General features: G+C 55.6%; 1 protein-coding gene across 1 annotated transcript in view; it reads left to right on the top strand.

Annotated features, from left to right (window-relative positions):
- The first annotated feature begins 1,628 nt into the window (after nucleotides 1-1,628).
- LOC144612329 (NAD(P)H-hydrate epimerase-like) overlaps nucleotides 1,629-12,004 on the top strand; it is a 12,139-nt gene continuing 1,763 nt past the window's right edge. The window contains exons 1-5 of the mRNA XM_078431905.1: nucleotides 1,629-1,837; nucleotides 2,772-2,880; nucleotides 4,601-4,711; nucleotides 8,226-8,339; nucleotides 10,722-10,869. Coding sequence (XP_078288031.1) covers nucleotides 1,653-1,837; nucleotides 2,772-2,880; nucleotides 4,601-4,711; nucleotides 8,226-8,339; nucleotides 10,722-10,869 — 667 coding nt within the window. The 5' untranslated portion in view covers nucleotides 1,629-1,652. The remainder of the gene's footprint in view (nucleotides 1,838-2,771; nucleotides 2,881-4,600; nucleotides 4,712-8,225; nucleotides 8,340-10,721; nucleotides 10,870-12,004) is intronic.

Below are 12,004 nucleotides of genomic sequence, written 5' to 3'. Positions count from 1 at the left end.
CCAGATCCCTCTGTTCCACTGCATTCCTCAATTCCCTACCATTTACCCTGTACGTCCTATTTTGATTTGTCCTACCAAAATGCAGCACCTCACACTTATCAGCATTAAACTCCATCTGTGAAGGGGTTAGACTTTAAGGAGAGTTTTGTTGCAGTTGTACAAGGTGAGAGTCAGAGAGTTGTGAATCTGTGGAATTCTCTGCCTCAGAAGGCAGTGGAGGCCAATTCTCTGAATGCATTCAAGAGAGAGCTAGATAGAGCTCGTAAGGATAGCGGAGTCAGGGGGTATGGGGAGAAGGCAGGAACGGGGTACTGATTGAGAATGATCAGCCATGATCACATTGAATGGCGGTGCTGGCTCGAAGGGCCGAATGGCCTCCTCCTGCACCTGTTGTCTATTGTTGTTGAGGCCACACCTGGAGCATTGGGATTGGTAGACACAAAATGCTGGAGTAACTCAGCGGGACAGGCAGCATCTCTGGAGAGAAGGAATGAGATGCTGCCTGTCCCGCTGAGTTACTCCACCATTTTGTGTCTACCTTCGATTTAGACCAGCATCTGCAGTTCTTTCCTACACACATTGGGATTGATGACAGCCTGAATGATATTATAACAGTATAACAGTATAACAAAACGTTATTGTCATTCGGTATAAATACCGAACGAAATTTCAGCAGTCACAAGACACAGCAAAAAAGAAATGAACACAGGACACCCGACCCCAACACAAACATCCATCACAGTGACTCCAAACACCCCTCACTGTGATGGAGGCAACAAAACTTCCCCTCCCTTCCCCCCGCACCCACGGACAGGCAGCTCGACCCCTACCGAGGCAACCGACACGCACAGCCCCCGCAAGGCCCCGCGGCCGAGCCGCCCCGGGCACCGAAACGTCCCGCGGCCGCGCTGGCGATGTTAAGTCCAGCAGCCAAGCCGCGCCGGGCACTGAAACGTAGCTACACACTAGGGACAATTTACAATTTTTACCGAAGCCAGTTAACCTGCAAACTTGTACGTCTTTGGAAACCGAAAGACCCAGAGAAACCTGGAGCTGTGAGGCAGCAGCTCTACCCGCTGCGCCACCAGTTTCAAGTGGAGATAGATACACATCTGGGCAGAGGGTGTGTGTGAGTGAGGGGCAGTGCTCTTGGAAGGAGCTGCTTGACTGATTAGGAGCACAGCGGTAGAGTTGCTGCCTCACAGCGCCAGAGACCCGGGTTCCATCCTGACTACGGGCGCCCTCTGTACGGAGTTTGTACGTTCTCCCCATGACCTGCGTGGGTTTTCTCCGAGATCTTCGGTTTCCTCCCACACTCCAAAGACATGCAGGTTTGTAGGTTAATTGGCTGGGCAAATGTAAAAATTGTTCCTGGTGTGTGTAGGATAGTGTTAGTGTGCGGGGATCGCTGGGCGGCGCGGACCCGGTGGGCCGAAGGGCCTGTTTCCGCGCTGCATCTCTAAATCTAAACCTGTCTGAAGGGTCTCGAGCCGAAACGTCACCCATTCCTTCTCTCCAGAGGTGTTGCCTGTCCCGCTGAGTTACTCCAGCATTTTGTGTCGACAATTGAACTGATGAACTGACTGATCTCAAGTAAAGTGCATGCCTCTCTCTCCCTCCCCTCCAGGACCCTGTTTGTGCGGCGCCCCTGGATGTTTGGCCTCAGGACCCTGCTGGGGGTAGTGGTCTCGTCGCAGCTGGCTGTCCGTGCCGGGTCGGGGGGGATCACCGCACCCCGAGTCTCCCTGTGTGCCCGGCCCCACTGGGGAGACATGGAGGGCAAGTCACCCATCAGCTACTCTGGCCCCAGCAGAAGAGACACGCCCCGGCTCCTGGGGTAAGGACTGGGGGGGAGGGGTACATAAGGGGTGGGGGAGGGGTAGATGAGGTGTGGGGGAGTGGTGGGGGAGGGGTAGATGTGGGGTGGGGGGAGGGGTATATGGGTGGGGGAGGAGGTAGATGAGGGGTGGGGAGGGGTAGATGAGGGGTGGGGGGTAGATGGGTGGGGGAGGGGTACATGAGGGGTGGGGGAGGGGTAGATGAGGGTGGGGGAGGAGGTAGATGAAGGGAGGGGTACATGAGGGGTGGGGGGAGGGGTAGATGGATGGGGGGGAGGGGTAGAACAGGGGTGAGGGATAGGTGGGGGGAGGGGGTAGATGAGGGGTGAGGGAGGGGTAGATAGAAACATAGAAAATAGGAGGCCATTCGACCATTCATTGTGATCATGGCTGATCATCCACAATCAGTAACCCGTGCCTGCCTTCTCCCCATACACCTTGATTCCACTAGCCCCTAGAGCTCTATCTAACTCTCTCTTAAATCCATCCAGTGATTTGGCCTCCACTGCCCACTGTGGCAGAGAATTCCACACATTCACAACTCTCTGGGTGGAAAAGTTCCTCTCACCTCAGTTTTAAATGGCCTCCCCTTTATTCTAAGACTGTGTGGCCCCAGGTTCTGGACTCCACCAACATTGGGAACATTTTTGTTGCATCTAGCTTGTCCAGTCCTTTTATAACTTTACACGTCTCAATAAGATCCACTCTCATCCTTCTAAACTCCAGTGAACACAAGCCCAGTCTTTCCAATCTTTCCTCGTATGACAGTCCCGCCAGATAAGGGGGGGGAAGGGGTGGGGAGGGGGTGGGGTGAGGATATGGGGAGGGGTGGGGTGAACAGAGGAAGTGGGGTTTAGGGGCAGATGGGGAGGAGGGGGGGGGGAGTATTGTGGGAAGAGAGTGACCCCCCCCCGCTCCATCTCCATCCCGTAGGCAGGAGGAAGCACAGAACATTGACCAGGAGCTGTTCACTGAGTACGGCTTCACCATCGAGCAGCTGATGGAACTGGCCGGCCTCAGCTGTGCTACCGCTGTAGCCAAGGTCAGTGCCCGGCCCCTCGCCCCGACCCCTCACCCCCGATCCCTCTCACCCCTGACCCCTCTCACCCCCGACCCCTCACCCCATGATCCTCAACCCCATGACCCTCATCCCGACCTCTGATCCCTCATCCCCTGACCTCCGGCACCTCCCCCTAACCACTCACCCCCCGACCCCTCACCCCCCCGACCCCTCACCCCCAGCCCCTCAACCCCTGGACCCTCATCCCCTGTCCCCTGACCTCCGACCTCCAGCACCTCCCCCCCGACCACTCACCCCCGGACCCACGACCCCTCAACCCCTCACCCCCCATCTCCGACCCCTCAACCCCGGCCCCTCACCACCCGACCCCTCACCCCTGGCCCCTCACCACCCGACCACTCACCCCCGGCCCCTCAACCCCGACCTCCGACCCCTCAACCCCGACCTCCGACCCCTCAAACCCCGGCCCCTCAACCTCCGACCCTTCAACTCCAGCCCCTCAACCCCCGGCCCCTCTCACCCCCGTCCCGTCACGTCAAGCAGAGAGAGAGACAGGCACACAAGCAACGTCAGATGCTGAAATCTTTCAGACTTTTCTTAGAGATACAGCGCGGAAACAGGCCCTTAGGCCCAGCCATCCCCACACACTAACACTATCCTACACACACTAGGGACAATTTACAATTTTACCAAACCAATTAACCTACAAACCTCCACGTATTTGGAGTGTGGGAAGAAACCGGAGCACCCGGAGGAAACCAATGCAGGTCACGGGGCGAACGTACAAACTCCGTATGGACAGCGCCCGTCAGGATCGAACTCGAGTGGGCCGAAGGGCCAATTTCCGCGCTGTATCTCTAAACTAAACTAAACTAAACTAAACTAAACTAAACTAAACTACAGCAGGCAGTGAAGAAAGCAAATGGCATGTTGGCCTTCATAGCGAGAGGATTTGAGTCTAGGAGCAAAGAGGTCCTACTGTCAGACCCTTCAGTCTGAAGAAGGGTCTCGACCCGAAACGTCACCCATTCCTTCTCTCCCGAGATGCTGCCTGACCTGCTGAGTTACTCCAGCATTTTGTGAATAAAATGAGGTCCTACTGCAGTTGTACAGGGCCCTAGTGAGACCGCACCTGGAGTACTGTGTGCAGTTTTGGTCTCCAAATTTGAGGAAGGGCATTATTGCTATTGAGGGCGTGCAGCGTAGGTTTACTAGGTTAATTCCTGGGATGGCAGGACTGTCGTATGATGCAAAAATGGGTCGACTGGGCTTGTATTCACTGGAATTTATAAGGATGAGAGGAGATTTTATAGAAACATATAAAATCCGTAAGGGATTAGACAGACTAGATGCGGGAAAAATGTTCCTGATGTTGGGGGAGTCCAGAACCAGGGGCCACGCAGTTTAAGAATAAGGGTTAGCCATTTAGAACTGAGATGAGGAAAAACTTTTTAACCCAGAGAGTTGTGAATCTGTGGAATTCTCTGCCACAGAGGGCAGTGGAGGCCAATTCACTGGATGTTTTCAAGAAAGAGTTAGATTTAGCTCTTCGGGCTAACGGGGTCAGGGGGTATGGGGAGAAAGCAGGCACGGGGTATTGGTTGTGGATGATCAGCCATGATCACATTGAATGGCGGTGCTGGGTCGAAGGGCCGAATGGCCTCCTCCTGCACCTGTTGTGGATGTTTCCACCTTACTACCTGCCTCTCACAGTTCTCCGTCACCTCTCTGTGTTTTCCAGGCCTACCCAGTGTCGTCTCTCCGGAAGCCACAGCCAACCGTGCTGGTGGTGTGTGGGCCCGGCAACAATGGCGGCGACGGACTCGTCTGCGCACGGCACCTCAAGCTCTTCGTAAGCACCGCGCGCCCCCTCCCCCTGGGTCAGACACACACAGAGTGACCCTCCCTCCACTCTGCCCCCCCTCCCCCTGGGTCAGACATACACAGAGTGACCCTCCCTCCACTCTGCCCCCCCTCCCCCTGGGTCAGACACACACAGAGTGACGCTCCCTCCACTCTGCCCCCCCCTCCCCCTGGGTCAGACACACACAGAGTGACGCTCCCTCCACTCTGCCCCCCCTCCCCCTGGGTCAGACATACACAGAGTGACGCTCCCTCCACTCTGCCCCCCCTCCCCCTGGGTCAGACATACACAGAGTGACCCTCCCTCCACTCTGCCCCCCCTCCCCCTGGGTCAGACACACACGGGGTGACCCTCCCTCCACTCTGCCCCCCCACCCCCTGGGTCAGACACACACGGGGTGACCCTCCCTCCACTCTGCCCCCCCTCCCCCTGGGTCAGACACACACAGAGTGACGCTCCCTCCACTCTGCCCCCCCTCCCCCTGGGTCAGACACACACAGAGTGACGCTCCCTCCACTCTGCCCCCCCTCCCCCTGGGTCAGACATACACAGAGTGACCCTCCCTCCACTCTGCCCCCCCTCCCCCTGGGTCAGACATACACAGAGTGACCCTCCCTCCACTCTGCCCCCCCTCCCCCTGGGTCAGACACACACGGGGTGACCCTCCCTCCACTCTGCCCCCCCACCCCCTGGGTCAGACACACACGGGGTGACCCTCCCTCCACTCTGCCCCCCCACCCCCTGGGTCAGACACACACAGAGTGATGCTCCCTCTACACCGTCCCTTCACACCCCACCCTCCCTCCCCACCCCCTGGGTCAGACACAGAGTGACGCTCCCTCCACACCGCCCCGTCTCACACTCCCGCCCCCTGGGTCACACACAGAGTGATGCTCCCTCTACACCGCCCCGTCACACACCCCACCCCCTGGGTCACACACAGAGTGACGCTCCCTCTACACCGCCCCTTCACACACTCACCCACCCCCTGGGTCAGACACACACAGAGTGGTGCTCCCTCTACACCGCCCCGTCACACACTCCTCCCTCCCCACCCCCTGGGTCACACACAGAGTGATGCTCCCTCTACACCGCCCCGTCACACACCCCCACCCCCTGGGTCAGACACACACACAGAGTGGTGCTCCCTCTACACCGCCCCGACACACACCCCCACCCCCTGGGTCACACACAGAGTGATGCTCCCTCTACACCGCCCCGTCACACACCCCACCCTCCCCTCCCCTGGGTCACACACAGAGTGATGCTCCCTCTACACCGCCCCGTCACACACCCCCACCCCCTGGGTCAGACACACACACAGAGTGACGCTCCCTCTACAGAGAGGTTGGACAAAGTTGGATTGTTGTCTCTGCAACGTCAGAGGTTGAGGGGAGACCTGAAAGAGGTTTCTAGAATGACGAGAGGCATAGATAGGGTAGACAGTCAGAACCTTTTATCCCCCCAGGGTGGAAATGTCAAAGACTAGAGGGCGCAGCTTTAAGGTGAGAGGGGAAACGTGTAAAGGAGATGAGCGCGGCAGGTTTTTTTCACACAGAGGAGACTGGAGTGGATGTGGAGAGGATGTTTCCACTAGTGGGAGAGTCTAGGACTAGAGGGCACAGCCTCAGAATTAAAGGACGTTCCTTTAGGAAGGAGATGAGGAGGAATGTCTTTAGTCAGAGGATGGTGAATCTGTGGGATTCTTTGCCACAGACGGCTGTGGAGGCCACAAGTCAGTGGGTATTGTTAAGGCAGAGATTCTTGATCAGTGCGGGTGTCAGGGGTTGTGGGGAGAAGGCAGGAGAATGGGGTTAGGAGGGAGAGATAGATCAGCCGTGATTGAATGGCGGAGTAGACTCGATGGGACGAATGGCCTCATTCTGGTCCTATCACTTACGACCAGAAGTGATTGGGGACCAGTCCAGACCATCGCCAAATATTGTGTGTTTGGCATGGACATTGTGGGCGGAAGGGCCTGTTCCTGTGCTGTACTGTTCCATTAGATAGAAGTAGACACAAGGAACTTCAGATGATGGAGGCTTGAGCGAAGAACGCAGAGTGCTGAGCCAGTCTGAAGGGTGTCCCACACAGGGAGGTGGGTCTCAGGAGCACGCTGCCAGGCAGATATGATAGTGGTTGAGTTGAATTTATTGTCGCAAAATACTGGAGTAACTCAGCGGGACAGGCAGCATCTCAGGAGAGAGGGAGTGGGTGACGTTTCGGGTCGGGACAATAGACAATAGGTGCAGGAGGAGGCCATTCAGCCCTTCGAGCCAGCACCGCCATTCAATGTGATCATGGCTGATCATTCTCAATCAGTACCCCGTTCCTGCCTTCTCCCCATACCCACTGCGCGGGGCGGTGACGTCACCTTGTCCCGTATTTGGGAGTGGGATAGATGGCGACCCTGACCAGCGCCCCCAAGTCCCTTTACTCCCCGATTTCTGGATTCTCTCCCCATTTAGAAGATGGTCTCGGCCTAGAATCTTGGATCCTTCCTGTCCATGTACCTGTGCAAACCACGTACCTCAATGGCCTCCTCTGACAGCTCGTTCCGTACACACACTGCCCTCTCAGTCCAAGCGCTGCCCCCCATGTTCCTATTGAATCTTTCCCCTCTCACCTAAACCCTACAATAGACAATAGGTGCAGGAGGAGGCCTTCAATGTGATCATGGCTGATCATTCTCAATCAGTACCCCGTTCCTGCCTTCTCCCCATACCCCCTGACTCCGCTATCCTTAAGAGCTCTATCCAGCTCTCTCTTGAATGCATTCAGAGAATTGGGTTGGCAGGACTTTCGTACGAAGAAAGACTGGATAGACTGGGCTTGTACTCGCTGGAATTTAGAAGACTGAGGGGGGATCTTATTGAAACATATAAAATTCTTAAGGGTTGGACAGGGTAGATGCAGGAAGATTGTTCCCGATGTTGGGGGAGTCCAGAACCAGGGGTCACAGCTTAAGGATAAGGGGGAAGTCTTTTAGGACCGAGATGAAAAAACATTTCTTCACACAGAGAGTGGCGAGTCTGTGGAATTCTCTGCCACAGAAGGTAGTTGAGGCCAGTTCATTGGCTATATTTAAGAGAGAGTTAGATGTGGCCCTTGTGGCTAAAGGGATCAGGGGGTATGGAGAGAAGGCAGGAACGGGATACTGAGTTGGATGATCAGCCATGATCATATTGAATGGCGGTGCGTACAGGCTCGAAGGGCCGAATGGCCTACTCCTGCACCTATTTTCTATGTTTCTATGTTTGGCCTCCACTGCCTTCTGAGGCAGAGAATTCCACCCTTCTTCAGACTGATGTCAGGGGAGGGGCCGGTTCCTTGGGACAATTTACAGGCAGGGGCAGTTCACAGACGGCCCGCTGTAGCCGTGCCCACCCGCTGCACCCTCCGGTTACTGCTGCCGCTCCTGCACGTTAACGCACGCCCGCCCGCCGCGCTGGGTTCCCCGCGCCGGCCCCCGGTGACTCTCTGTCTCTCCGTCCGTCCGCAGGGCTACGAGCCGACCATCTACTACCCGAAGCAGCCGAGCAAGCCGCTGTTCCAGGCCCTCGTCACCCAGTGCCGGAAAATGGACATCAGTTTCCTGACGGAGTTCCCCACCGAGGTGAGACCGCTCCCCCCCCCCACCCCTTCTCCACACCTTCACGGCTCACTGGAGCACAATACGGCCACTCGGCCCACACAGTCTACCCCAACCTTCCCTCTCCACACCTTCACAGCTCACCGGAGCATGATTAGGCCACTCGACCACACAGTCTACCCCAACCTTCCCTCTCCACACCTTCATGGCTCACCGGAGCACAATACGGCCACTCCGCCCACACAGTCTACTCCAACCTTCCCCCTCCACACCTTCACAGCTCACCGGAGCACGATTAGGCCACTCCGCCCACACAGTCTACCCCAACCTTCCATCATGGCTGATTAGTTCAGTTTAGTTTAGAGATACAGCGCGGAAACAGGCCCTTCGGCGTGCGTGAGTGAGTGAGAAAGCGTGAGTGGGAGAGCGTGAGTGTGAGAGCGTGAGTGTGAGAGCGTGAGTGTGAGAGAGCGGGTGTGAGAGAGCGTGTGAGAGAGCTTGTGCGTGTATGAGAGCCGTTGAGAGCGTGAGTGTGAGCGTGTGTGTGAGAGCATTTGAGAGTAAGAGCATGTGCGTGTGAGAGCATTTAGTGTGAGGGAGTGTGTGAGAGCATGTGTGAGCAAGTGTGTGTGCGTGTGTGTGTGAGCGTGTGTTTGTGTGACCGTGTGTGCGTGAATGTGTGAACGTGTGTGTGAACGTGCGTGTGAGCGTGTGCGTGTGTGTGAATGTGAGCTTGTGTGTGTGTGAGTGTGTGTGTGTGAACATGTGTGTGCACAGAGCAGCATTTGGACTAGAGGTTGAGGCCACTTGTACTGGATGATTAGTGAATTTGCAGATGACGTTAAAGTAGTCATGCGACCGCGTGGGTTCCCTCCGGGCGCTCCGGTTTCCTCCCACACCCCAAAGACGTGCCCGTGCGGGTTTGTGGGTGGATCGGCCCCTCTGTAAATCGCCCCCTGGTGTGGGGAGTGGATGAGAGAGAGCGGTACAACGTGGGACTAGTGTGTGAACGGGCGATCGCTGGTCGGCACGGACTCAGATGGCCGAAGGACCTGTTTCCGCGCTGTTGCCCCCTCCCGTATCCCCAGGACCACCCGAAACGTCACCTGGCCATGCTCTCCACAGATGCTGCCTGACCCTCTGAGTTTCTCCAGCACTTTTGTCTAAAGTAGAAATGTAGAAAATGCTTTAGGAGGAGGCCATTCGGCCCTTCAAGCCAGCACCGCCATTCAATGTGATCACGGCTGATCATTCTCAATCAGTACCCCGTTCCTGCCTTCTCCCCATACCCCCCTGACTCCGTTAGCCTTAAGAGCTCTATCTAGCTCTCTCTTGAAAACATCCAGAGAATTGGCCTCCACTGCCTCCTGAGGCAGAGAATTCCACAGATTCACAACTCTCTGGGTGAAAATGTTTTTCCTCATCTCAGTCCTAAATGGCCGACCCTTATTCTTAACAAGGTTACAAACTAAGGTTGTGTTGTGCCGTGCCTCTCTCTCTCTCACTCTCACCCTCTCTCTCTCACTCTCATCCTCTCTCTCTCACTCTCATCCTCTCTCTTTCTCTCGCTCTATCCCTCTCATCCCTCTTCTTTCTCTCTCTCTCTCTTTCTCTCTCTCATTCTCACCCTCTATCCCTCTATCTCTCTCTCTCTCTGTCTTTCTCACCCTCTATCCCTCTCTCCCCCTCTTCTTTCTCTCTCTCCCTCTCTCTCCCTCTCTCTCCCTCCCCCTCCCTCCCTCTCCCTCTCTCTCCCTCCCCCTCCCTCCCTCTCCCTCTCTTTCTCTCCTGCTATCCCTCTCTCCCCCTCTCTCTCTCTCCCTCTCTCCCTCTCCCTCTCTCCCTCTCTCTCTCTCCCTCTCTCTCTCTCCCCTCTCTCTCTCCCTCTATCCCTCTCTCCCCCTCTCTCTCTCCCTCTCTCTCTCTCCCCCTCTCTCTCTCCCTCTATCCCTCTCTCCCCCTCTTCTTTCTCTCCCTCTCTCTCCCTCCCTCTCTCTCCCTCCCTCTCTCTCTCCTTTAGATTTAGTTTTTTTTTTTTAGATTTAGAGATACAGCGCAGAAACAGGCCCTTCGGCCCACCGGGTCCGTGCCGCCCAGCGATCCCCGCACACTAACACTATCCTACACACACTAGGGACAATTTTTACATTTACCCAGTCAATTAACCTACAAACCTGCACGTCTTTGGAGTGTGGGAGGAAACCGAAGATCTCGGAGAAAACCCACGCAGGTCACGGGGAGAACGTGCAAACTCCGTACAGACGGCGTTCGTAGTCAGGATCGAACCTTGGTCTCCGGCGCTGCATTCGCTGTAAGGCAGCAACTCTACCGCTGCGCCACCGTGCCGCCCTCTCCCTCTCCCTCTCTCTCCCTCTCTCTCTCACTCTCTCTCTCTCTCTCCCACAGCCCCTGTTCATCGATGAGATGTATAACCTGGTGGTGGATGCCATTTTTGGGTTCAGCTTCAAGGGTACAGTGCGACCACCCTTTGACTCCATCCTGAGCACGCTGGAGATTGTGATCATACCGATCGCCAGTGTGGACATCCCCTCAGGTGAGCTCACACACACACACAGCGCTGGAGTCACTATGTCTGGAGGTAGACACAATAGACAACAGGAGGAGGCCATTCGGCCCTTCGAGCCTGTACGCACCACCATTCAATGTGATCATGGCTGATCATTCTCAATCAGTACCCCGTTCCTGCCTTCTCCCCATACCCCCTGACTCCGCTATCCTTAAGAGCTCTATCTAGCTCTCTCTTGAATGCATTCAGAGAATTGGCCTCCACTGCCTTCTGAGGCAGAGAATTCCACAGATTCACAACTCTCTGACTGAAAAAGTTTTTCCTCATCTCAGTTCTAAATGGCCGACCCCTTATTCTTAAACTGTGGCCCCTGGTTCTGGACTCCCCCAACATTGGGAACATGTTTCCTGCCTCTAACGTGTCCAACCCCTTAATAATCTTATATGTTTCAATAAGATTCCCTCTCATCCTAAATTCCAGTGTCGCCTAGTCGCTCCAGTCTTTCAACATATGACAGTCCCGCCATTCCGGGAATTAACCTAGTAAACCTACGCTGCACGCCCTCAATAGCAAGAATATCCTTCCTCAAATTTGGAGACCAAAACTGCACACAGTACTCCAGGTGCGGTCTCACTAGGGCCCTGTACAACTGCAGAAGGACCTCTTTGCTGCTATACTCAGTGGAGTCACTCAGTGGGTCAGGCAGCATCTCTGGAGGTAGACACACTGAGCTGGAGTCACTTGTGTTCAGTTCTGGGCACCGTGTTACAGGAAAGATGTCAGGCTGGAAAGGGCGCAGAGAAGATTCACGAAGATGTTGCCAGGACTGGAGGGTGTGCGCTACAGGGAGAGGTTGAGTAGGCTGGGTCTCTATTCCTTGGAGCGCAGGAGGATGAGGGGCGATCTGATAGAGGTGTACAACATCATGAGAGGAATAGATCGGGTAGACGCACAGTCTCTTGCCCAGAGTAGGGGAAACGAGGACCAGAGGACAGGTTTATGGTGAAGGGGAAAAGATTTAATAGGAATCTGAGGGGTGACGTTTCCACACAGAGGGTGGTGGGTGTATGGAACGAGCTGCCGGAGGAGGTAGTTGAGGCTGGGACTATCCCAACATTTAAGAAACAGTTAGAGAGGTTCATGGATAGGACGGGTTTGGACG

This window comes from Rhinoraja longicauda, chromosome 44, assembly GCF_053455715.1.
Source record: "Rhinoraja longicauda isolate Sanriku21f chromosome 44, sRhiLon1.1, whole genome shotgun sequence".
Classification (NCBI taxonomy): domain Eukaryota; kingdom Metazoa; phylum Chordata; class Chondrichthyes; order Rajiformes; family Arhynchobatidae; genus Rhinoraja; species Rhinoraja longicauda.
Note: the sequence above shows the minus strand (reverse complement) of the source record. Positions and strands in the feature narration are given on the sequence as shown.